General features: G+C 38.9%; 6 protein-coding genes across 15 annotated transcripts; 3 read left to right on the top strand and 3 right to left on the bottom strand.

Moving 5' to 3' along the window:
• Window positions 1–354: 354 nt before the first annotated feature.
• Window positions 355–2,449, bottom strand: LOC103827803 (F-box protein SKIP31). Of its 4 annotated transcripts, none has more exons than XM_009103353.3 (8): window positions 2,244–2,449; window positions 1,839–2,048; window positions 1,660–1,733; window positions 1,509–1,584; window positions 1,290–1,400; window positions 1,032–1,206; window positions 775–942; window positions 355–694 (listed from the first exon to the last, which is right to left on the bottom strand). In XM_009103353.3, exons 1-8 carry the CDS (start codon window positions 2,304–2,306, stop codon window positions 624–626), a joined length of 948 nt encoding a protein of 315 aa, XP_009101601.1. In that variant the 5' UTR covers window positions 2,307–2,449; the 3' UTR covers window positions 355–623. The 4 variants fall into 4 exon arrangements, with proteins under 4 accessions (XP_009101601.1, XP_009101602.1, XP_009101603.1 ...); XM_009103354.3 differs by having other exon boundaries at window positions 416–694; window positions 1,842–2,048; XM_009103355.3 differs by having other exon boundaries at window positions 416–694; window positions 2,253–2,373.
• A 117-nt stretch (window positions 2,450–2,566) lies between these two features.
• LOC103827802 (ATP-dependent Clp protease proteolytic subunit 4, chloroplastic) lies at window positions 2,567–4,003 on the top strand. Of its 2 annotated transcripts, none has more exons than XM_033272409.1 (3): window positions 2,567–3,005; window positions 3,178–3,686; window positions 3,796–4,003. In XM_033272409.1, the coding sequence occupies exons 1-2, from the start codon at window positions 2,623–2,625 to the stop codon at window positions 3,659–3,661; spliced, it is 867 nt and encodes a 288-aa protein (XP_033128300.1). In that variant the 5' UTR covers window positions 2,567–2,622; the 3' UTR covers window positions 3,662–3,686; window positions 3,796–4,003. The 2 variants fall into 2 exon arrangements, with proteins under 2 accessions (XP_033128300.1, XP_009101600.1); XM_009103352.3 differs by having other exon boundaries at window positions 2,568–3,005; window positions 3,807–4,003.
• An 845-nt stretch (window positions 4,004–4,848) lies between these two features.
• On the bottom strand, window positions 4,849–6,052 carry LOC103827801 (transcription factor MAMYB). The gene has a single exon (XM_009103351.3). The coding sequence runs from the start codon at window positions 6,001–6,003 to the stop codon at window positions 5,104–5,106; it is 900 nt and encodes a 299-aa protein (XP_009101599.1). The 5' UTR covers window positions 6,004–6,052; the 3' UTR covers window positions 4,849–5,103.
• Window positions 6,053–11,466: 5,414 nt separating this feature from the next.
• Window positions 11,467–15,397, top strand: LOC103827800 (cyclin-dependent kinase F-4). Its single transcript, XM_009103350.3, has 13 exons — window positions 11,467–11,528; window positions 11,759–11,954; window positions 12,390–12,868; window positions 12,967–13,045; window positions 13,111–13,179; window positions 13,259–13,348; window positions 13,441–13,579; window positions 13,718–13,820; window positions 13,916–13,968; window positions 14,055–14,121; window positions 14,216–14,324; window positions 14,405–14,804; window positions 14,898–15,397. The coding sequence occupies exons 3-13, from the start codon at window positions 12,861–12,863 to the stop codon at window positions 15,077–15,079; spliced, it is 1,299 nt and encodes a 432-aa protein (XP_009101598.1). The 5' UTR covers window positions 11,467–11,528; window positions 11,759–11,954; window positions 12,390–12,860; the 3' UTR covers window positions 15,080–15,397.
• Window positions 15,398–15,642: 245 nt separating this feature from the next.
• LOC103827797 lies at window positions 15,643–18,641 on the bottom strand. Of its 3 annotated transcripts, none has more exons than XM_009103346.3 (2): window positions 18,426–18,641; window positions 15,643–18,049 (listed from the first exon to the last, which is right to left on the bottom strand). In XM_009103346.3, exon 2 carries the CDS (start codon window positions 18,009–18,011, stop codon window positions 15,810–15,812), a length of 2,202 nt encoding a protein of 733 aa, XP_009101594.1. In that variant the 5' UTR covers window positions 18,012–18,049; window positions 18,426–18,641; the 3' UTR covers window positions 15,643–15,809. The 3 variants fall into 3 exon arrangements, with proteins under 3 accessions (XP_009101594.1, XP_009101595.1, XP_033128243.1); XM_009103347.3 differs by having other exon boundaries at window positions 15,643–18,044; window positions 18,426–18,545; XM_033272352.1 differs by having other exon boundaries at window positions 15,643–18,059; window positions 18,426–18,503.
• A 930-nt stretch (window positions 18,642–19,571) lies between these two features.
• LOC103827795 (acyl-coenzyme A oxidase 4, peroxisomal-like) lies at window positions 19,572–23,577 on the top strand. Of its 4 annotated transcripts, none has more exons than XM_033272437.1 (6): window positions 19,572–20,273; window positions 20,404–20,409; window positions 20,738–20,842; window positions 20,933–21,039; window positions 21,137–21,202; window positions 21,284–23,577. In XM_033272437.1, the coding sequence occupies exons 3-6, from the start codon at window positions 20,785–20,787 to the stop codon at window positions 21,413–21,415; spliced, it is 363 nt and encodes a 120-aa protein (XP_033128328.1). In that variant the 5' UTR covers window positions 19,572–20,273; window positions 20,404–20,409; window positions 20,738–20,784; the 3' UTR covers window positions 21,416–23,577. The 4 variants fall into 4 exon arrangements, with proteins under 4 accessions (XP_033128328.1, XP_033128327.1, XP_033128326.1 ...); XM_033272436.1 differs by having other exon boundaries at window positions 19,580–20,273; window positions 20,358–20,409; XM_033272435.1 differs by having other exon boundaries at window positions 19,583–20,409.
• Window positions 23,578–24,287: the final 710 nt, after the last annotated feature.

Below are 24,287 nucleotides of genomic sequence, written 5' to 3'. Positions count from 1 at the left end.
AAATGTGAGAATTATATCTGATTTCTTAATCGGCCCAAATGGTCCAAGAGAGATCTGATGTGGACTGGATCCGAAAATAATGACCCAATATAGATGTGTTATTTATATTACTTGATTGCCATTAATGAAACATGCAATGTTAGTAAAGGAAAGTGCATGCTAATGTAAAAAGAACAATAAGATCCTGCTTTAATAGTATAGATATGCGGTTCAAAAAAAAGGTTCTAATAGATAAAAAATGAAGTTTAAGAGTCAAATGAAAATCAGAAAATTAAGTTAATATATTATGTCAGAATGTCAGATGTATAAAAATTGATATATTAAAATGATAATAGAAATTTAGTTGACGCATTATTGTGGAATCAATCAACTAATTACCAACATCATATACTGGAGAAAGATGGAACTTAATCACTACATGTAAACATTTTTGTAAGGGCGATTGTATAGCAAATTACAGACAGATCTGCATAAATTACAAAGAAACATAAAGACTACAAAGAAAACATCATCTACTTTTGATTCATTGCACTCCACAGATGTTTTACCGTGAAGAACACATGCAGACTTGGTATTGAGACAGTAAAGATTCTGAAACTGAACGAAAAGGCTGAGACTTTTGATCAGCAGAACCCAAAGGAGCGATCTAACTCCTGCTCACTCTCGCAGTTGTATCCAAATTCAAAAGCTCGACCTAAGTAGATACATCACCACCGTTCACTTATATGTTGGAGATAAAGAGTATAAACAGAACAGAAGGAGACAGATATGTACCAAATCGGCCTCTTCCTGTTAATACTTCAGCTTCTTGTTCAGCTTCTTCCTCATCTGCGTCTGAATCATCTTGTACGAGCAAACTTTCAGAACAAAGCCCTGAGATAGTACACACCATGTTCCCACTCTCCCGACAAAATATTACTTCCTTGCAGTTGTCATCACATACTGTTTACAAGACCACAAAACACAAAAGGATAAGTTTAAACAACACAAGCAAATTCATATTTTTTTACAGCGCTCTTTTCATTTCATACCATGAACATTTCCAGTCTCTTGGCATATGAAAACGTCGTCGATCTGATGGTAATCACATTTTGTTCCCAAACAAACATGGCCAACAACAGCCTTATCGGGAAGTCCTTTGCTTTTCTTCCACATAGATACTTTGTCAAGTACAGTTTTGTCAAGAACTATCTGGTCATCCACCATCTAAAGCATTGCGAGAATACATCAAACTATGATTCGTAGTTGAAGAAAACAAAACAACAACAACTATGAAAAGCACAAATTACCTGGGCCGCAAGAGGTGCTTGGCTTCGCTTAGCTGCTTGCATTTGAATGTAATACTCTTTGAAATCCGTCGGACAGCTTCTGACAAGTTCAATCATGTCCTTCTCGTCACGCTAAATTTCAACATTGAGAAAAGAATGACACCTCTAATACCAACTCACAGCACTATTTTATGTACTCTTCAACAATGTCACAAACAAAATGTAAACAAAACAACTCACATCAATATAAAGCTTCTTCCAAGCACACTCACGTAACATTCTCGTTGAAGGCATTAAACCCCACCGGATACAGTACCTGCAAACAAAACCAATCAAAGGTGTACGTTTTTGAGTACAAAGGATTGATTTTGAAAGATCCAAGAGAGCTTACAGGCGACGCCATAAGGATTCATCAGAGGCAGCAAAGTTGAGAAATTTACACACTAAAGAACATGATAGAAGATCCTGTAATAATCACATTCAAACAATTTGGATCAAACGCAACCCTCAAGATTATCAAGAAACGAATCACAAAACTATAGCTTGAGAATACAAATGAACAATAAGTACCACCTCAGAGGATAAGAACTTGAAGATATGACGAAACAGCTCTGTAGGAACTTTGCTGAAAACTCCACTCTCTATTCTCTTTACAACATTTCTATCTCTGTTGCTACGATCTTCCTTTTGATCTCCATCCTTCTCTACAGCCTTTGCTTTGTCCTTGTCAATACGTTGTCGTTTTGGTTCAGGTTCTTTCGTTTTTTCTTCATCCTCAACCTATTAAAAACACAAAGAATCAACCTTTCATATGAAAACATGAACCAGATGTATCTGATCTTGATTAAGACAGACCAAACCCAGATTCGATGTAATAAAATCAAAGATAATATGAATTACACGAAAAACATCAGATTTGCAATCTTATTACATGAAACTGAAAAAAATAAAATGATAATTGAGAAAAAAAAATACCGAGGAGACTTCTGATTCGAGGAAGCGGGCGAAGCACTCGTCTTCGTCATCGGAAAGAGACATGTTGTCGAATGGCGAGGATCGGAGCTCCGGTGACGACGGTTAATTTTATGTGGCCAAGGAAGGGACAGAGAGATGAGAGAGGGTTGGCGATGAGATTGGAGATGCCTTTGGGCCGAGCGGGCTTTCATTAATGGGCCTCATAGCTGAGGCTTTCATTAATGGGCCGCAGCTATCCTGTGGGCCTTTTGGGAGGGTCTGGCCCATACCCAACATATACCGGGTCGATAAGTCGGGTGTCTCTTTCCTCCTCCTCGAGAGTTTTATCAAATCCACTTTCCCCAATTTCTCTCCCAAAACTCTTCTTCTCGCTTCAGCCATGACAACCCTATCTCTCTCCTCCTCCTTCAAACCTTCCCTCGTTTCGTCAAGACTCAGCTCATCTTCCTCCGCCTCTTACTCTTCTTTCTCCAAACCCAACAACCTCTCCCTCAAACCCACCAAACTCATTTCGCCTCCCTTGAGAACTCCAGTGAGATTCGCGAACGCTTCAATCGAGATGTCGCAGACCCAGGAGTCAGCTATTCGCGGCGCCGAATCCGACGTCATGGGTCTTCTCCTCAGGGAACGAATCGTCTTCCTCGGTAGCAGTATCGACGATTTCGTCGCCGACGCCATCATGAGTCAGTTGCTGCTCTTAGATGCTAAAGACCCTAAGAAAGACATAAAACTCTTCATCAATTCCTCCGGTGGCTCCCTCAGGTTAATTCTCGATCTGGGTTTCTTCCTTAGTACCAAAAGTTTCAGTCTTTAGCTTCTTAGCTTTGCCCTCGCTTCTTTGCTGTTTTGTGATGCGAAAGTTCAAACCTTTTCGGTGACTTTGTTTGATTGGCGTTGAGTTATCTAACTTTATGTCCCTTTGTTATCTGTGTAGTGCAACGATGGCTATATACGATGTGGTTCAACTTGTGAGAGCTGATGTTTCCACGATTGCTCTCGGCATTGCTGCATCAACAGCTTCCATCATTCTCGGTGCGGGAACTAAAGGCAAGCGCTTTGCGATGCCCAACACGAGGATAATGATTCATCAGCCTCTTGGAGGTGCGAGTGGTCAAGCTATTGATGTTGAGATCCAAGCTAAAGAAGTTATGCACAACAAGAACAATGTCACAAGCATTATTGCTGGGTGTACTAGCCGTTCGTTTGAGCAGGTTCTGAAGGATATTGATAGGGACCGGTACATGTCTCCGATTGAAGCGGTGGAGTATGGTTTGATCGATGGGGTTATTGATGGAGACAGCATCATTCCTCTGGAGCCTGTTCCTGATAGGGTGAAACCGAGGGTGAACTATGAGGAGATTAGCAAAGATCCGATGAAGTTCTTGACTCCTGAGATACCTGATGATGAGATTTACTGAAAAGCCAAGCCTCGTCCAGAACCAGGTGAATTGACCGTATGAGAGACTATAGCTAGTTTCTGGTTAATGTTTAGCCATTGATTCTTCGTTTGTTGTCTATTGAAGTGTAATCTAATGTTTCTTCATCGTTTTATTTTATTTCCAGGGATCTTCGAGTCGTAAGTTTAGAGGAAAAAGCTCGATAACTTCTGCGGCCAGGTTTACGAAATGGAAGTTGCCTCTGTATCTCATATTTTTGCTTATTCAGAAAGATAATTGTTCTTAAAGACTCTGTTGTAAGCATAACGACTTAAAGAAGCTGTAGTTGTTCATTTCATTTATCTTAATCTCGCTCATTACGCACTCCCTAGAAGCTTATAGTGATGAACCCCGTGTTAAAGGAACAGTTGTGTAAGCTAAAAAGCTGAACTATTCTACTAGAGGCAATAAATTAACCAACGAACAGAAGATGCAGATTCTCACACAATAAACGTAGAGAGTTCCAGTGACAAGTCTGGTTCATCTAACTCCGATATTGAAACGTTAGGAAGCAGAGACACCTCTTCATTGGATGTTCTACGCAGAGAATTTGGATTACTTCAGCAAACCAAACCAAACCAATAATGTCCTTTAGCAAAGCCGGAATCATCAGAGATCTGGTTGTATCCAGAACCCGCGGTAACAGTAGATGTTTCAGCAACTGTATTCGCAGCTAACGCTCTGAGACGGTAACGTTCAGCTCTTGACTCAATGACCTGTCCCAAGATGGAAGCTCCAATGGTCAAAGCCACGGCAATTTTCGGCATCAGCACAGACTTCCTGAGCATAGCTATAAAAGGCACGCCAGCATGAACTGCTACAAACCAAGAAGGCGAGAACTTGATAAGTGATTGCCGGTTGTTAAAGTATTTTGTTGTAGACTTTTTTGTATGAAGCACGTGGTTGTATTCGGTGAGAAACCAAACCGAAAACCGTGACTATTTGGTAATGGAGATGGGATCACATGCCGTTTTGTCGTTTATTATCTGATCCAACGACACAAGATTAGTGGACATTATAGATTTGTTTGTGAACTGGGCTAATGAGTTTTCCTTTATTTGGTACGAAATCAATCATAAACCGAAAACAACTATGAACATCTAAACCATTTTCATGCCAAGTTCACACCCCTTTTCCCTCTCCCCAAACCACTATAGTATGCCTTTCAATAAACCAAAGAAAATAAAAAACACTTTTACCAACCATCAATCATACAACCATTGGATAAAAGTAGACGAGCCATAACCTAAAGAGTAGGTTTCACTAGAGTTTCTTCTCCTTACTCTCATTCTAGATAACAACATTATCCCAAGAACATGTCATTCAACATAACAACATTAACCCAAGAATAGTGATTATCATCTTCCAATTATTCAGAAAACATGTAACAACAAGAGTCTCTCAAAATCAACTTCTCTCGCTAACTAATTGGCTCCAGACTTAGAGCTCCGAAACCCTTTCTTAAGCTCAGTAACTCTCTTCATACAAGCTGCCTTGGACTTCTTCCCAGGCACAGCAGCTGCAACCTTCTCCCATCTCATGGCCGCTTCTTTCGGAAAAGCTTTAAGAGCATTGAGCAGAGCAATGTCTTCTCCATTACTCCAAGTCTCCTCATCTCCTCCCGCGTCTTCTTCTTCTTCTTCTTCACCCAATCTCGGATCCGAAGAAGAAGCTTTCCTGTTCTTCAGAAACTGAGCGTAATCATCACTCTCGTAGACTTTCTTCTCCCCAATCTCTTTCGCCTTCTTGATCACATTCTCCGTCTTGTACTTCCCTCCAAACGCCGCCGCCACCGCCTCCCACCGCCCAGGCTTCCCCGCCGGATGCTTTACCAGCTGCTTCTTCAGAATCTCCATCTCTTCTTCACTCCACTCCTTCACAGATCCATGAATCTCACTCCGATCGCGATCCACTTTTACCGGATGTGGATTTTCCGGCGGTTTCTCGCTCTTCGTCACTTTACTAGATCGCTTGTTCCTCCTCGATTCACGTTCGTTATCCGTCGAGTGCTCCTCCTTGATCTCCTCCGGCTCCAAGATCTGACCGTAACCGACGCGGATTTTGCCACCGGTGAGGGGAGGAGGCGCGAAAGGACCGACGAGGAAGGAGATTGCGAGCCATAAGAGAAGCGATTGGGCAGGCTCGGATTCGAAGTAGAAGAAGGAGAGTGATAGAGTGAGGAGGGAGATAACGACGGAGATTGAGATGAAGATCTTGCTAGGGGCTTTATGATCTTCCTCCTCCTCGTCATCCGTCTTGCGGCGAGAAGAGGAAGGACGAGATTGGAAGACGAATCTTGGCTTGTCTTCGTCGTAAAACTCCATTGCTCCTCTCCCGATTTGTCTCGTACTCTTCCTTCTGTGTGTAGAGGAGGTGAAATTAAACAATGCTGGAAATTAGTATTGGGCCTTTTTAGATTGGGCTTTCGTATATTTAAAGCCCATATAGTTGGACGAAGTTGATTTTATAAATCTACGATGTTGAAGGCTTATTATGTGATAACTCAGATTAGGAGGTTTCATGTTTATCACGTGTAACAACTTGTTGGCATGGAAAGCAAAGCATGTTACAAAAGGAAAAAAAAATAAAAAAGGAAAGCAAAGCAAAGAAAAGCAGAGAGAATAACAAAAGGATATATGAGACAGGAAGATGTTTTCGATAAGGTTCGAGACGGATTATTCGGATTTGGAGGATATGACCACGAACCTGATGAATTGGTTAATTTTTGCGACAGAAATTAAAGTGTTGTGAAAACCAGGGGAAAATTTTGAAGATGTGAGGCTATCTTATATTCGGTCATGCGAACGGGCTAGTAAAAGATGCAAAAAATAGAAAACATATTTGTTCTCATATAAATCAAATTCGGACAGAAAAAATGCTATTCGGAGAATCGCTATTGGCATGACTGGTTTTCCCGCTACCACCCGCAAACGCAGCTTTTGCGGTTGGTAGCGGTTGTTGGCGTTTTGCAACAATCGCTCAAACCGTTCCAAACCGTTCCAAACCGCTCCAAATCGCTCCGAACCTCATAAATTCAAAAGCTGGTTACAGCTAGCGTTTGCGGTTGCGGGCGGTTGCGGGAGGATAAAAAAAATTTCTTTTTTTCCAAAACAATATAAATACAAAAATAAAAATATTCAATAAAAAAATTAAATTAGAATTATAAAAATGCTAAAATATATCTATTAAATTTTAATTAATATTATAAAACTTTAAAATAAAAATATTTTCTATATTTAAAAAAAATTAAACTATAACTTTCTAAATATAACTTTTATATTTATTATAATATTATTATTTTTGATATTTTTATAATTGTATAAAATGTAAATATTGTTAATTTATTATTTAACCGCTGTTGCACTTGGTAGTTAACCAGTCATAAGTATCCCGCAAACGCACCAATTTTTAACCGCAGAACCAGTCGTACAAATCTCTTAAAACCGCTAGAAACCGCAACCACCCGCATCCGCAAACTCCCGCAACCGCAACCGCAACCGCTGCGGTTAAACAAGTCAGGCCCTTAATCTAGTTCACATGGGCAGCGGAAAAAAAAAGGGATAAATGTTTGGAGAAGCCGGTCATCAAAATTTTCAAAATCTCACGGTTCAAATTAGTGAAGACGTCATCAACGATTAAATCAACGGTTTGCATGTAATTTGTTAATGTAGGGTCGAGATGAACTACAACCCACAAGACACGACCATAACATTGCTGACTAACGATAAAATATTCCTTTTATCACGAGAGATAGAGCGGTGAGATATTCCAAAAGTAGGTTTCGTTTTGTTTATTATCAGTAACTATCACGAAAGAACCTCACAAAAATACGCGGCGAGGAGATAGAGCGGTGGAGTTTGGGAAGGAGAACTGTAACGGCCCGGTTCCTAGCCCAAAAATTTTCTTAAGGAGAGCCCGTTAAGACTGCAGCCCATTAGGGTAAATGACCTAGGGTTCCCTCCTTTTCCTATAAATAAAGCTGCCTCCTCTCATTTTTCTCTCATTCTGAAACTAGAGCGAAGCTCTGCAGAGATTTAGAGAGACTAGAAAACCCTAGCCGTCAAGCTTCCCTTTTCCTCTTCTCTCTTCTTCTCTCACGCCTCCTCTCTCTCCCTCTCCCTCTCCTTTCTCTTTCCGTTGGTTCTCTTCCTCTCTCCTCGCCGTGAGTCCCCCGAGAGCAAGCCGAGCCGCCGGTGGTGGTGGTGGTGGTCGTCCAAGTGGTGATGGGGTGATCGTCCGAGTGTGGTGATGGTGGTGGATGTGTGGTGTTGTGGTGGTGACCAGATCTCGTCTCTCTTGTTTACTTGTTCCAGATCTGTTCAGATCTCATCCCCTTTGTCTCCTGTTCCAGATCCAGATCCAGATCTAGGCTAAGGTGGAGTGTTTCGAACCCAACCTTCTTTCATGGTTCTGTATACTCCTTTATGTTGGAGTTAGGCTTGATTAGACCCTGATTGGGAGTTAGGTTGATAGGACATGGTATTGCTAGGATGATAGATGAATGAATCATGATGCATAAGAACCCTCATACTGATAAATGGGACTTGATGAACTGAATTGAATTGTCGTGGTAATGATTGATTGGTAGTTGATACTTGTATGTTTGGTTGTGTTGTCCCATGTGTTGTTGTGATTGAAGTTAGGATGCTAGAGAGGAACAAATGCTAGGATGATAGATGAGCAATGATTATAAACGTTATTGAAGTAGAACTTGAATGCGATGTGTATTGTGTGTGACACCGATAACGGGTGGCGTCTAGTGATTTAGTCCAAGTTCAAGTATGAATGAAAAGGGAAAGTAATTGGGAATGGGGAGGATTAAGTGAAAACGATAAGGAAGTGAAATGATAAGTAAAAGTATGAAAGAAGGATGTTAAGGTTAAGCATGGGTGGGAAAGCATATAGAGAGTCTAAGGTTTGTAGGTGGGGTAAGTGGTCCAAGCTAGGTATCCATAGGAGATGTGGCGAATCCACATGAATATGGAAGCACCCATAGGAGATGTGGCGAATCCACATGAATATGGGGTAGAAGCCTAGTGGGGGGCTACCCACTGAGGAAAAGAGGAAAAGAGGAAAAGAGGAAAAGATGAAAAGTTGAAAAGGATGTGCATTGTAGGGTTTTAGCTCATGGTCGGGTAACGGGGAGTTAAAGGTGTCATAGGGTCGGGTCGGACGGACAAGAGGAGTCGGTTAAGTCTAGGGTTTGACGCGTGTGGCAATGAGTGAGATCATTGTATTGATTGATCGCTAGGTTGTTAGAAATGAATGGAAGTGATTGTGGAAATTGCAGATAACATTAGGAAATGATGAAAATGCATTAACTGATTGTAGTGGCTAGTCAGTCCTAGTTCCCGCATGGAGTAGTATAGAGTGTCATGCGGGCAGGCTGGTCTAGAACCACTTCACTGAGTAACTTGTTGCTCACCCCTCCATTTCCATTTTTCCTGTGCGCAGGACTGTAAGTAGAAGTATATGGATGTGGGTATGACGGTATTTCAAAGAAGGTTATGCGCTCGTCTCTCGGGACCAGTAACGGGACACGTAGGGTTGTCTAGATGAGTAGACACGTGTCCATAACGCCCCTTCGATAACCCCGGTCGGACTCCGGGGAATCGGGCTGTTACAATTGGTATCAGAGCGGGTTAAGATCCCTTAGTTCTGTCCTAAGGGATCAGCATTTCCGACGTTTTCGAAAAAAAAAAAAAAAAAAAAAAAAAAAAAAAAAACTTGTTTTCATTAAAAGAAAAGAGTTTGTAAAAGTTTTGTTTCTTCTAACACTCCTGGAAATGATTTCAAAACCACCCATTATATCTATACGTTATTATGATTTTGATCGGATCCATTGTATTTGCAAAATTTCTTTTTGAGCTTAATTCATTCATTGGTTTTTAAAAGATCCCCGAGCAAAGTTGTTCTCGCCTTGTGTGCCTCCCTTGTATGATGTGTGATTGTGTGAGTTCCTTTTGTTATCGGATGTTAAGTTTGGAAGTCTAGGGCTTGGAATTCGGGGACGAATTCCGATTAACAGGGGAGAATTGTAACGGCCCGGTTCCTAGCCCAAAAATTTTCTTAAGGAGAGCCCGTTAAGACTGCAGCCCATTAGGGTAAATGACCTAGGGTTCCCTCCTTTTCCTATAAATAAAGCTGCCTCCTCTCATTTTTCTCTCATTCTGAAACTAGAGCGAAGCTCTGCAGAGATTTAGAGAGACTAGAAAACCCTAGCCGTCAAGCTTCCCTTTTCCTCTTCTCTCTTCTTCTCTCACGCCTCCTCTCTCTCCCTCTCCCTCTCCTTTCTCTTTCCGTTGGTTCTCTTCCTCTCTCCTCGCCGTGAGTCCCCCGAGAGCAAGCCGAGCCGCCGGTGGTGGTGGTGGTGGTCGTCCAAGTGGTGATGGGGTGATCGTCCGAGTGTGGTGATGGTGGTGGATGTGTGGTGTTGTGGTGGTGACCAGATCTCGTCTCTCTTGTTTACTTGTTCCAGATCTGTTCAGATCTCATCCCCTTTGTCTCCTGTTCCAGATCCAGATCCAGATCTAGGCTAAGGTGGAGTGTTTCGAACCCAACCTTCTTTCATGGTTCTGTATACTCCTTTATGTTGGAGTTAGGCTTGATTAGACCCTGATTGGGAGTTAGGTTGATAGGACATGGTATTGCTAGGATGATAGATGAATGAATCATGATGCATAAGAACCCTCATACTGATAAATGGGACTTGATGAACTGAATTGAATTGTCGTGGTAATGATTGATTGGTAGTTGATACTTGTATGTTTGGTTGTGTTGTCCCATGTGTTGTTGTGATTGAAGTTAGGATGCTAGAGAGGAACAAATGCTAGGATGATAGATGAGCAATGATTATAAACGTTATTGAAGTAGAACTTGAATGCGATGTGTATTGTGTGTGACACCGATAACGGGTGGCGTCTAGTGATTTAGTCCAAGTTCAAGTATGAATGAAAAGGGAAAGTAATTGGGAATGGGGAGGATTAAGTGAAAACGATAAGGAAGTGAAATGATAAGTAAAAGTATGAAAGAAGGATGTTAAGGTTAAGCATGGGTGGGAAAGCATATAGAGAGTCTAAGGTTTGTAGGTGGGGTAAGTGGTCCAAGCTAGGTATCCATAGGAGATGTGGCGAATCCACATGAATATGGAAGCACCCATAGGAGATGTGGCGAATCCACATGAATATGGGGTAGAAGCCTAGTGGGGGGCTACCCACTGAGGAAAAGAGGAAAAGAGGAAAAGAGGAAAAGATGAAAAGTTGAAAAGGATGTGCATTGTAGGGTTTTAGCTCATGGTCGGGTAACGGGGAGTTAAAGGTGTCATAGGGTCGGGTCGGACGGACAAGAGGAGTCGGTTAAGTCTAGGGTTTGACGCGTGTGGCAATGAGTGAGATCATTGTATTGATTGATCGCTAGGTTGTTAGAAATGAATGGAAGTGATTGTGGAAATTGCAGATAACATTAGGAAATGATGAAAATGCATTAACTGATTGTAGTGGCTAGTCAGTCCTAGTTCCCGCATGGAGTAGTATAGAGTGTCATGCGGGCAGGCTGGTCTAGAACCACTTCACTGAGTAACTTGTTGCTCACCCCTCCATTTCCATTTTTCCTGTGCGCAGGACTGTAAGTAGAAGTATATGGATGTGGGTATGACGGTATTTCAAAGAAGGTTATGCGCTCGTCTCTCGGGACCAGTAACGGGACACGTAGGGTTGTCTAGATGAGTAGACACGTGTCCATAACGCCCCTTCGATAACCCCGGTCGGACTCCGGGGAATCGGGCTGTTACAAGAACCTTTCTGGATAAAGTCTTTTCCCGTGACGGAGCTTATGCCTATTGTCCCTTGAGGTTAATCAAAGATCTTGGCGAATTGTTTCTAAATAGATTTTTAGGGTTACGATTCTGTGGGATATACTCTGTTCTTCATTGCTTGCAATTATGGTTTTGTTATTGTGTTTCCTGATATTCCTAGGAGTCTATTGGAACTGGATTTCATTTGCTATTAAATCGTTATTGTTTCTAATTCCATGTAGCTTCTGATATTGATTCTTCTTACTGCTGTTTGTGTTCATTATCAGGTTACACTTGTAGTGGATTTGCTTCTTTTTGAGACATGGAACTAGATTACATGTGCTCTGGCTGCTACCACTTTCGGGTTTTGTCACTGCAAGAAGCACTCGATTTGCGGTTTCTTGCGCCTTCAGACTTCCTTGTTGGCTCTTTCGTCATCTGCACTTAGTGTTCTCCGCCATCTTTATGGAAGGTGCGAGTCAGGTATGTCTTTTTTTCTCTTCGACTCTATTATTTTCAATAGAGCAATATAAAGAAGAGTATTAAAAAAAGAGTTGCAATCGTTCCCAATTCAGTTTGAAACGTGGTGTTTTTGGATTAATTTGAAGATTATCTCTCTTGAGATTCAACTATTCCTGAAACAAATATGGAGCTTTTATATGAAAAATCTTAGAAAAAAAAATTGAATATTATTGGAATATTAGTAGTTTAGTGAAAAAAAAAGAAAGAAATTTAGAGAAGGAAAAAAAGTGCTATGAAGAATCTAGGAAATCTCAAAAAGGAATACTATATGATAGAGTTAAAGGATATTATCATATACTCCAAACTTACATCTTATTATATCACTGCTGAATTTTCCTTCACCCCATATATTTGTTGAAACTAAGATTGTTTGTGTGGCACCTTTGTTTTGTGCAGGGTTGATGTCTGCAAGTTATCATTCCTTCGAATAGGCCTAGAGTCTCTCATCTAAACCTGGTCCCTAGAGTCAAAAAAAGATCCTGTTAGTCCCTATTCCATATCTGGTTCTTGTAAAAGACTGAACAAGGACGTATCAGTTTCTTTTCAAGTTTTGACATGTGGTAGCTTTGATAGTGTTGTCTTCTGAGTCTCCGAACCTCTTGAGTGAATTGTTCTCAACATTCCTACTTGTTGGTTCATTCTTCATTGAGTCTTTCAGTTCTCAACATGTTTTGTCTTCTTCTCTTGCTGTCTTTCTTTTACCTTGATGGTCAACCAATTGGTTTTCATAAGTAAATAACGGCCAGCCTACCCAGCGGGAAAATCTTCGAGTTTCCCTGGCATACGAACAAGTGGAAGATTGAACTTATAGAAACATTTCAGTTCTCTAGAGACAAAAACCAAAGGAGATAATATACTGTAGAGGAGATGGAGAGGTAGGTTTGATTTCTAGCATGTTTTTCTCTTATCTTTGGCTGCAGACCCTTGATTTATATATTACCTCTTTACTTTTCGATGCCTTATGCAACCATAGGTATAATTTAATCAAAGAAGTTGGTGATGGAACTTTTGGGAATGTTTGGCGAGCTGTCAATAAGCAGACGGGTGAAGTGGTAAGTAGTTGTTTTCTCTGAGATATCAAGGCTTTTTATGGTACTGAAGTTTTTTCTATGAACAGGTTGCGATTAAAAAGATGAAGAAGAAGTATTACTCGTGGGAAGAATGTATTAATCTGAGAGAAGTGAAGGTATTGTTACTCCTTCACCGAAAATGTTCTCAGTCTTTCTTCTTGTATGTTTGCTGATTCCTCTCTTTTCTCATATTAGTCGCTTAGCAGAATGAACCATCCAAACATTGTGAAGCTGAAGGAAGTCATCCGGGAAAATGATATTCTATACTTTGTGTTCGAGTACATGGTATACTTCTGCTACTTCTTTGTTTGATCTGTTTGCTATAGCCTTTTTACTCTCCATTTCCCTAAACATTCTTTCCGTTCTTACTCGATCAGGAGTGCAATCTTTACCAGCTTATGAAGGATCGCCCTAAGCTCTTTGCAGAATCTGATATCCGAAATTGGTGCTTTCAAGTCTTTCAAGGTCTTTGGTACATGCATCAGCGTGGATACTTTCACCGAGATCTTAAGCCAGGTCATTGATAGCCTTGAGTTACCAATAAACACCACCACATAGTTCGACTTTTTCAAATCAAAATTTCCAAGTTGTTCTACCGCAGTCTGTAGTTCAAGACGTTGTCAGTGCAACATGTGTATTTTTTTTCTGATGCAGAGAATCTATTAGTCTCTAAAGATGTTATAAAGATTGCCGATCTTGGCCTGGCCCGGGAGATTAACTCAAGTCCACCTTATACAGAATATGTCTCTACACGCTGGTGAGATTCACTTCCTTGCTGCTTTTCTAAGAAAATCAATCTGTATTGTAGTTCAATGATATATATATATATGCTAAAAAGTGTGTTTCTAACAGGTATAGGGCACCTGAAGTACTGCTACGGTCATATGTATACACGTCAAAAGTTGGTTAGTACTCCCAATATACCAATAAAAGAAGTCTTTCCATATGGTATTGGTCCATTTGTTAACAATGTGTACGTTTTGTGTTACAGATATGTGGGCTATGGGCGCTATTCTGGCTGAGCTGTTGTCTCTTCGCCCTCTTTTTCCTGGAGCTAGGTACTTGGCATTACAGCTTTCCTTACTTAATAAACAATGCTGCGGATGTGATGTTAAGCTACCAAAATCTCTTTCTTTTTTTTTATGTATGCAGTGAAGCAGATGAGATACATAAAATCTGCAGTGTGATAGGCAGCCCAACTGAACATACATGGTTGGAGGGGCTTAATCTAGCTAGCGTACTAAATTACCAATTCCCTCAGGTAAACACTCGCCCAATTCTTCAATGTTTCTGGAGAAAATAAAAGCTTCACTAGTAACGATTTGTTTGTTTATCTTGCAGCTTCCCGGTGTACACCTTTCAAGCTTGATGCCGTATGCTAGTGCAGAGGTGGTTAACCTTGTTGAGCGCCTCTGCTCGTGGGATCCCAGCAATAGGCCGACGGCTGCAGAGGCTTTGCAGCATCCGTTCTTCCAGAGTTGCTACTACTATGTTCCACCATCTCTCCGTGCCAAACAGTCTGTTGGAGAGAGAGGGCCTCTCGAGCATCAGCAGCAATCCCTCAAGACTAATAAGGCGCCATTCAACAGTTATGCTCCTCCATTTGGTGCTTGTCAGGCTCAGCGGAAGCTGGAGATGTCTAATAAGATTAACCAGGACACAACATGGAACAAGAAGGCTGTCGGAAGTTATCATGTTAGAGATGCTAGGTATATACCACCGCCTGGAAGGAAGTGTCCTTGTAAGTAAAAAAAATTCACATCAAACTTTTGTTCTTTTGTTGGCATAGTTTGATTACTCATCTGAAGGGAAATCAAATGGTGCACATTTGCAGCATCGATGAACAAGAAGTGGGTCTTTCCTCGCGGGTCATCAGAGACTGCAGTGGCAAATGCAGCGGTGGGCGGAGGAAGATGGAGGCCGGCGATGAAGGCAGGGTGGGTGGGAGAAAGTGGTGACATGTTCCTTAGACCTATACAGCCTCCAAATCCTTACTCTAGGAGAATCGCTGGTTAAAACCGAAAGGATGACTCACTCTTTTAAGTTATCATCATCTTCTACTACCCGAGGGTCCATGGTCATTTCAAGACAGCTATGTTTGATTTCCTTTTCCAAAAACTCTCTTCCTTGTGCATGGAGCTTATTCTTCTGCCTTGTACTGGTTTTAATGTTTCGGTCATGGTTTGGCTCTGTATATTTTCTTTTCTTTTCGCAACAAAGCTCATAGACGTTGGACCAAACCTTGTTTTCATCAACTTCGATGGACAGTAAAACAGCTATATATGTAATCTCGACTCGGCCATGTATATAAACGTTTTGCAACATGCGACTGAATGATATGTTTCTTAAGTTAGTATCTGAAAGTGTTGTTCTTTTAACTGAACAAAACCTTGAGAGATACACAGTTCTTGTCTACCTACGCTTGCATCTGCAGTTTATGAGAGTTTTTAAGTACAGTATTAGCCTCTCAACACATGTAGATAGAGATATGGTAGATCATTTCAGTTAATTATAATGCATTTAAAAATGCTTCATAGCTCATTTAGAGTAGCTAGCATCACCAAAAAAAAAGCAAAGCAAAGCAAACATACCAAGCTCCTTTATTAAACAGTTCACAAACAACACCACTTGAAAGCAAAACATCAAATACAAAATGAGAAGCGAAAACACAACAACAACAATGAGAATTAAAAGGAACATAACACACAATAGCAGATTCCAATTTTGACAGCTGGAAACTCTTAGTTTAGACTTGAGTTTTTTTGCGCCAGATTCCAATTCCATCGCAGGGGCAGAAACTAACTTGAGGAGACTGATACTTATCCAAGAACTCCAGTTTTGGAAAGAGTTCCCCAAGCTCTCTCCACTCCACTTTAAACCTGGGAAGAAATTTCAGACGTAAGACCTTGACTTTGCACTCCTTTGTCTCCTCAGTCTCAAACTTTCCAAATCCAGTAAGTTCGGTTCCTCCTTTAATGTAGAGTTTCTCAAGACCACCAAGTTTATGTGGCTTAAGCCATGGGGGAAGATCCCTATCAGGAAAACACTGCAGGTCCAGTTTCTTCAGGTTCTTAGGAAGCTGAATCTGCTTTGAAACCTTGGGAAGCTTTCCTTCTTGGGAAGCTTGTCCCTTAGGAGGAGCCCATGTCATCGTTCTTATTAACTCTCTTACTACCCCACCAGTAGTTTCCACTTTCTTATGTTCATTAATACCTCCCCACGCCACTTTAAACTTCTCAAGACTTTTGAACTCCTCAACAGCCAAGAACAGATCATTCACACTGAAATCACCTTTGTTTATCGTAATGCTCAGCTTCCTCAGCTTCTCCAAGTGCACCAACTCAGCCAACGTGCAGACCTTCTCCTCATCATTAGCATCACTCACCACAAACCCCTTGAGAACCACCAAGTTATTCAGCCAAGACAGCCTCTTAGGCATGCGGTCTATCATGTAGCAATCCGTAATGTCCAAGTAAGTCAGCGCCTTGAGCGAATCTATCTTCTCCGGAAGCTTCTCCAAGTTATAGCATGCTCTAAGGTCCAAGATGATCAGCTCACGAAGCTTACAGACAGCGTCGTCAAGCCTTTCGATTCTCGAGATCCCTTGGAAGCTCAAGAGTCTTAGTTTAGTCATATGCTTCAAGTGTCTCATGAGCTCTGGATTCTCAACCTCGATGTGCCGCTTGGCCGTTCTCTCCCATCTGCCCAAGTAAAACACCTTGAGGGACTTGAACACAGTTTTTGACATGGGACCAAACTTCTTCTTGGCTGATGGTTGGTCCTCAGAGAACCACTTGAACGCGAAATCAGGAAACCTCTCGGAGACATTGAACACTGTCTCGATGAGATTCACGTCTGGCATTTTAGTAGCTTTTGCTTCTGGTTGGCTTGATGACCCCTCCACAAGGCAGACCTTGTTTAAGTCTGATTTGTGCATGGTTGGCTTCTCCCCTTTACGGTAAATATCAAAGAGTTTGATCTCCTTTGAGATGAGAACCACTGAAGAATGCACAAAGGGAGTCATCTTGTAGCTATTTGGCTCCTCTTTGCGTTTGTTTTCAACAGGCTCAATCAACCTTTTCTCAACGAACTCGTCAAGAATGGCCTTCACAACATCTTCAGGCCTCTCATCATCAGGTTGAGTGCCCTTCTTGGGTTTGACATTCTCTTCAGGTAGAATGCCTTCCCCAATCCACCAGTACATTAGCATCGTTCTGTTCACCTCTTGGTTCTCAGGGAACACAGCGAAGCTCAGCAGACAGATCTTCTTGTGGTTACTACTAAGGTTCTTGAATTTGTCTCTTACATGTCTGAAAACTGCGAGTCTTTTGAGATCTTCTTCATTGACATGGATAGCAGGCAAGCATTCAATACCTTTGCCGTTGTTCTCTCCGTCGCCACCCTCAGAGTCTAACCCACCAGGCTTTCTGCGTTTGTTGGGCAACAAAGGGACCTGACACATCAAGTTAAAGATCTTCTTGTTGATATCCTCAAGATCTTTCTTCATACCCTTGGTCAACACAGCATTTGAAGAAACCTTCTCAACTTTCTTAAGCAGCTTTTCAAGTGGAGTGATATGTTTCCCCACCTCATCTGCAACTTCGCAGCGAAGGTCTTGCAGCTTCACCACGTCCTCCTTGAGCAGACGTAGGTTACGTCTCAGCTTAGGGATATAACGCTCGGTATCGTCCTGCTCGGTTAAAGAAGGTACAGGGAGACTGGTCGTTTTCTTCAGCCCTTCTTTCTCAGGGACTTGTGAGGGGTTGGTGAGATGAGCAACATCGCTTCTAGACGTTATTAGAACTTGTTCGTTTTGGGATGGAGGGACAAACTTCTTATGCAAATTATCCACGATTTCGAGGATGTCTCTGATGGCTGGCGTTGGATCATCTTTTGTCCTCGGTGGTAAGATCACTGTCTGCTGATTCGAGGGCTCCTCAGAAGCCATGAGCACCTAGTGGTCAACGACCTTTCTTCTCAGCTAAGCTAAATCAAACAGACAAATAACCAAAACAAGAAAGGTTGGTTATAACAGTGAACAAGTCATCATTTTTTTCCAAAAAAAAAAGAAGGAAATATATCCAAGAAAATAGCACAACTCATAACACAGTTCATGTCTGAAATTCTACAGAGAATCTTACTACCATCTCTCTCTCTCTCTATCTGTCTTTCTTTCTTTCTCAAGTCAACTCAAGCTATGAAACAAAATAGAAGAAGCAAAATCAAGAAAGAAAGAAAAAATATGTAAAACAGTAATGGATTTTTTTTCAAGATTCCTGTAGATCGAAGCGATTCCATAACCAAATCAGTAATCGATCGGAGAAATATATTTTCTGTAGAAAGCGTTGGAACAGAATCTTACCCGTTTCACCGGAGAAGAAGCGTCTCCCTTGCAACTTCAAGTCAACTGTCAAAAACGGATATGAATTTTTGGCTCAACTATGTCAGTGGCTAGGGCTCGGAAATTTTAATCATTGCCCGCGGGCTCCGTCCCGTTTGATTCTATGCGGGGCGGATGCGGATCGAACCATTTGAAATTTTTAAATCATGGATGCGGGTCTGGATCAAGATTATTTTGAGCTAGACAGATGTGAATCAGCCGAATTTGAGTCGCGAGAATCTGCCAATCCGTAAATTAAACAAAAAAATTTCAAAAAAAAATATTTTTCGTAAAATATATAAAAAACAATAAATATTTATATAATTTTAATTATAAATATATTATTTTAATAGTATTTTTTTTTTTAAAATAACTATTATATAAATAAAAAATAATTATTATATAATTAGAAAATAATCATTTTTAATTAAAATAACTATTTTTAATAAAATTAGTATTACTCGCGGGTTTGGCGGGTTACCCGCGGGTTTTGACGGGACATGTGCGGATATAAAAGTTTTTGTTTGCGGATTATGCGGATCGAGTTTTTGAATCGAAAAAATGATTTGATCCGCGGCAGGGCGGGTCGGGGCGGGTTGACCCGCGAACCCAGCCCTATCAGTGGCTACGAGATTTTCGGTTTACTACCTTAACCGGGCCCAATTTAAGTATTTGGTTTAAGCGGTTTTATTTGAAAGCTCATCTATACTATTATTTATGAAGTGATTTTGCTTATTTGTCATGTTCTCCATGATTTTAGGTAATTTTGATTACTTGTCATGTTTTTATTAGTAGGTTTTAACTAAATCATTGATTTATTATTTGTTATTAGATGAGTCATTAATATATTAATTACAAATTATCCTTAATGAATTTTGTATATAATTAAAAATGAATGTTAATAATATTAAATTTCTATGTTATATTAAAAACGAATTTTAAACAATATCTTTACTGAATTTTATATATAATTAAAATGAATTTTATTTTAATAGTATAAAGTTTATATGTTATATGTTACATTAAATAATTGATTATAAAAATAAGATTATTCTTATATATATTGTGTTGCTATCTGAAAATAATATTTTATTATAAAAGTTAAAAAAGTTAAGATAAAAAAAACAATTGATAATTAAATATTAGTCAAGCAAAAAAATTATATAAATATATTTTCTAAATTATTTCTAAGATATTAGTGTTTTAAAAAAAATTAACACAATAGTAAGTATATATTTTGATAAAAAAAATATTTGACATATATAAATACTTTGATGTTTGATTTAACTATTTAAAACCAACATAATAAGTTAAAAGATAAACTAATAAGTATTCATAAGAAGTTTATGCCCGCATGTGCGGGCAAAACACCTAGTAGACATATATAAACTCTATGAGAAACTTAATTATAATAATTGTTTAATATTATTTATTTATTTGTTTGTTTCAGTCATTACAATAAACAAAACAATAATACTCTTTATCTTCTTACATAATAAAACAGGGTTTTTTCTCACCTCTTTGCGCCACGTCAGCACAGAGGGAGGGGCAAATCCCGACACGTGTTGCCATACCAAAGCCTCTGCGATTTGTTTACTTCAGCTGTTCTGTAATTGAGTGTTTGAGAGCTGGGCTTTTATTAAAATGAATAGGTTAGGCCCGTACCTTTAGCCGATTTAGAGACTCAATTGATATTAAGGTTCGTCGTCGTCTTCCTCTTTCACATGCGACCTCCGCGTCGATCCGAAATCTGTAACGTCTCCCCGAGGCAGGATGACTTTTTGGTTATCTTGATAAAGTATCTGAATACAATAAGCTCCATGTAACCAGGTCTGATCCTTGATCAAAACTCCTGATTGTTATTATATTAATTCCATTATCAACTTTCGTTCCTATCACGAAACCAACGAAAAGGTTTCAATCGCAATCATCGCCACCATGACTGTGCTATCATCTACAGATCGAGGTTCGCTATCATCTCTTTTCTCTAATGGTTTGCATGTTGCGTTCTCATGATCCATCTATTTTTGCTTACTGGTTTGATCTTTTGTTATCTTGTCATGTTTCATTTCTGGAGAATTGGTTGAGTTTTCATTCGTCGATCACCTGATATACCAAGTAATATGATTGGTTCTGTCAATGAAATTGTGTTTTTGATTCCGAGAATTTCGCGATTTCTAATTCTTAGATTGCTTTCATTTGTAGATCATGCAAGGGATTCATTATTGCATAGACTTATGGAATCAGAACTGTATAGGAAATGAAATCTTATTGAGTTTGTGAATGAATTGTAGATAACGCTGAGAAGAAGGTGAAGAGTTCGTATTTTGATTTGCCGGCTATGAACGTATTCGTTGCATTTCCTCAAGCAACTCCAGCCTCTAAGTTCCCAACGTGCAGTAAGGATTTTTTTCAGAGAATATACATTTTTTTTGTTATGTTTTGTTGTGCTTTTGCTTCAATCTGTGTGTTTGTATACTTTATTACAGCTTCAGACTATTATCATTTCAGTGAACTATTGACTCCAGAGGAGCAGGCTGTGCGGAAGAGAGTGAGGGAGTTCATGGAGAAAGAAGTTGCCCCCATTATGACAGAGGTTTGTCTATCTTTGTGTTTGTTTGTTTACTTTGATATTATCATTGCGTGACATCATCCTTCTTTCTTTGATTTTTACTCATCAATACTGGGAGAAGGCAGAGTTTCCGTTCCATATCATTCCAAAGCTTGGAGCTTTAGGTGTTGTTGGTGGCTCTATTAAGGTATGTTGAAATGCTTTGTTTCTATTTTTTTTTTTATATGTGGATGGAAGATTCGTTTTTTAATTTGGTCGGGCTTATTAAGGTTATGGCTGTCCTGGCCACATCACAGCCAATGCCATTGCAACAGCAGAGATATCTAGAGTTGATGCAAGCTGTGGGACTTTTAATTTGGTCCTTAGCTTGGAGAAGGTTCCATCTCAAGACATAGACTGATATTCAATTAATGATCCCACATCAATCAGCTAAAGACCTGCATGTATATCTTCATTATCTCATTTGTTATTATAACAGATTGTGGATTTCCTTGGCACTGGAGAAGTTGTTAGAATTAAAACTCCTAATGGGTGGTGCCTGCCCGTGGATTCTCTTCCTTCACATGTTCATTGTGCCATAACGCCAGCGCAGTTGGGGGATCTCAGTTTATCAAACTTTAGGTTCTAAACTCACCACTACCAAACAATATCAACACTGTTACGCAGGTACCTAAGGATGTCTGCACCGTCAAGAAGCCTCACAATGGTTAGCTTCACATCATTGGGAGTGTCCAAGCCTAATGCCCATTCATGCTCCTTTTGTTTCTAATTTTCTTCTAAGTTTGAATAACATGTTTAGCAAGTCCCTTCCTCTCTGAATTTTTTTGTGTGCTCAACTTTTCGGAATATTTTCTATGTTTAATCTTCTCAAAATTTTCATTTTGCTTTGCTTGGTCACTTAAAAGTCCACCCAATCTTAATTTATAAAAAAACATAATTATGAAATCTCAGTATATCTTTCATTTTAGGCCAAAAAACATGCTGCATTGTTATTTTTCAAATGACAAACAGATGCTGAGTTTGCAAACGAACTTGAGGAAAGGATGGGCCCCAGTAAGATCATAAGAACGAAAACCTGACTTAAATTTCTTACCGATTAAACAAAAATAAGTTTTTTTCTAAACCTAACAAAAATAAGTTAAATTAGCGGAAGCTTCATTATATGATTCAATTGGTTTAAAAAGTAAGCATCCTAAGAAAACTTTAAAATAAATAATACAAATATCGTTTCTTAATTAAAAAATAAGAATCCTGATCAAATTATAAATAATAGTTATATTATTAATAAAATGAAACGTCAATATTAAAAATAACACCCGAAGACAATAACATAACTGATGATCTTGAAGTTACTCTTACGATCACATATTACAACCAAAACGCGACTGCAAGACTTGACGTTGACCTTATCATCACCGATCTTGAGTGAACTAATAGGCCTCCAACTATAGAAGAAGAAAATGATGCATGCATTGTATGTTTCGAAAATTACAACAATGGTACCTATCTATGCTCTCTTACTTGCAGTCATACTTTCTATTTCCGCTGCATTGATTAATGGCTTCGTACAAACATAAGTTGTCCCATATGTAAAAAAGTCATCTATGATTCAACATTATTACAATTGATAAAGAAGTCTCTTATGTTCTAATTTTCAGTTTCATTAATATACTGTTTTGGATATTTGTATTAATTTTTAAACAAAACATATAAATGTTTTTTCCTCATTTCCTAATATTTTCCATTGCTAGAATTGGTTTCTTACCCAAAAAAAAAAGAAGAAGAATATATGAACAAAAATTTATTACACATGTATAAATTCAGATTAATCTCTAAAATAAAATTTCAAATGTCGTTCTTTCTATATACTGTCCACGATCACTTATGCTATTCCATTTGAACAAAGCTATTTCAAAACAAAGGAATATAATACAGTCGCTAATTAATCACTATCAAATGCATCATTTTTTTGACGTATTTTCATTTTCATTTTCATTTCTGTGAATATACTTCTTTTATTAAGACCATAAAATGAATTGTAAATTCACGTAAGAACAAAACATATGAACCCGGCGCGTAGCGCCGGAATACCACTAGTTTATTTATATGTTTGAGTCATTAAACATAAATAACTAGAGCATATTAAATGGTAGTACATATTGATAAAATTAGAAAATGATCTAAATATACTATACTAAGTCTATCTAAATTAACAAATAGTATAGACTAACTTTAATTCACAAGACCTGGATGTGATTGTGGTTACAGAGGAAGCAGCGGTGGTACAGACAAAAGTTATAATGGCGATAGTGGTTACCGCAACGGCGCTGGAAGTGAACATAACGGAGTTTGGTGATGATTATGAAGGAAGCGGAGATGGATTTGAAATACAATGTACACATTACAGATCTGATAGTGATGGTCGTGGTAGCCGTGGTTGTGATGACTATGGTGGTAGTTGTTACGGTAGTGATGGTTTTGGCTTCAAGACGGTGATCTTTGTTACGGAGTTTTTTTTTTTGTCAACGAAAAAAAAAAAAAAAAAAAAAACTCCGTAACAAAGATCACCGTCTTGAAGCCAAAACCATCACTACCGTAACATTATAGTGACCGTGAGGATGACTATGGAGGTGGTGGTGATCATGGAAGTGACTGCGGTGGTAGATTGTTGTTGATAAAGATAATTGAAGGAATGTTTTATAATTTACTAGTAGAAATAAACAAATAAAAGGGTATATAATATACATTGTAGAAGAATTTTTTTTTAGTTAGATTTTCAATTATAATATTTTTTTTTGTTATTCAGCCTAATTTCCCAAGTTATAAAATGTAAATAACTAAGCATATTAAGATAACTAAATATAATTCAGATGTTTTATATTTTCACAAGTATTTAAAGATTATGTTGTAATCTAATGTATTTTTCAAAAGAAATATTAAAATATATTTTTATTAAAAATAGACATTTTTTGAAAATAAATTCACCTCATGTGTTATTTAAAAAATATGGTACTGAATTTTCATGTTTTCTTATAATTAATTTAATTTATAATAATAATAATGTCAATAAATTTATCATTAATTAAATAATAATAAATAATTTGTTTCTAATGTTTTCTGATATTTTTCGTTTTCATGGCATAATTTATAATCAGGTACATATCAATGAAGCATAACCAAACAACATATGGTTTAAGTTAAGATAGTTCGTGTTTTCATAAAAGTTTAATTTTTATTGTTTGTTATATTCTGATCTGAGTTCACGGACCACT

This window comes from Brassica rapa, chromosome A06, assembly GCF_000309985.2.
Source record: "Brassica rapa cultivar Chiifu-401-42 chromosome A06, CAAS_Brap_v3.01, whole genome shotgun sequence".
NCBI lineage: Eukaryota > Viridiplantae > Streptophyta > Magnoliopsida > Brassicales > Brassicaceae > Brassica > Brassica rapa.
Note: the sequence above shows the minus strand (reverse complement) of the source record. Positions and strands in the feature narration are given on the sequence as shown.

Excerpts from the sequence above, each read along its gene's own strand:
- LOC103827795 (XM_033272436.1), top strand. The coding sequence starts at position 20,382 with ATGACTGTGCTATCATCTACAGATCGAG. Across the intron at positions 20,410-20,737 it reads GCTATCATCTACAGATCGAG|ATAACGCTGAGAAGAAGGTG; the intron begins GTTCGCTATCAT and ends AATGAATTGTAG. Across the intron at positions 21,203-21,283 it reads TTGTTGGTGGCTCTATTAAG|GGTTATGGCTGTCCTGGCCA; the intron begins GTATGTTGAAAT and ends CGGGCTTATTAA.
- LOC103827803 (XM_009103353.3), bottom strand. The coding sequence starts at position 2,306 with ATGTCTCTTTCCGATGACGAAGACGAGTGCTTCGCCCGCTTCCTCGAA. Across the intron at positions 2,049-2,243 it reads TCGAATCAGAAGTCTCCTCG|GTTGAGGATGAAGAAAAAAC; the intron begins GTATTTTTTTTT and ends TGTTTTTAATAG. Across the intron at positions 1,401-1,508 it reads GGAAGAAGCTTTATATTGAT|CGTGACGAGAAGGACATGAT; the intron begins GTGAGTTGTTTT and ends GTTGAAATTTAG.
- LOC103827801 (XM_009103351.3), bottom strand. The coding sequence starts at position 6,003 with ATGGAGTTTTACGACGAAGACAAGCCAAGATTCGTCTTCCAATCTCGT.
- LOC103827797 (XM_009103346.3), bottom strand. The coding sequence starts at position 18,011 with ATGGCTTCTGAGGAGCCCTCGAATCAGCAGACAGTGATCTTACCACCG.
- LOC103827802 (XM_033272409.1), top strand. The coding sequence starts at position 2,623 with ATGACAACCCTATCTCTCTCCTCCTCCTTCAAACCTTCCCTCGTTTCG. Across the intron at positions 3,006-3,177 it reads TCCTCCGGTGGCTCCCTCAG|TGCAACGATGGCTATATACG; the intron begins GTTAATTCTCGA and ends TTATCTGTGTAG.
- LOC103827800 (XM_009103350.3), top strand. Across the intron at positions 13,580-13,717 it reads TCACCGAGATCTTAAGCCAG|AGAATCTATTAGTCTCTAAA; the intron begins GTCATTGATAGC and ends TTTCTGATGCAG. Across the intron at positions 13,821-13,915 it reads GAATATGTCTCTACACGCTG|GTATAGGGCACCTGAAGTAC; the intron begins GTGAGATTCACT and ends TGTTTCTAACAG.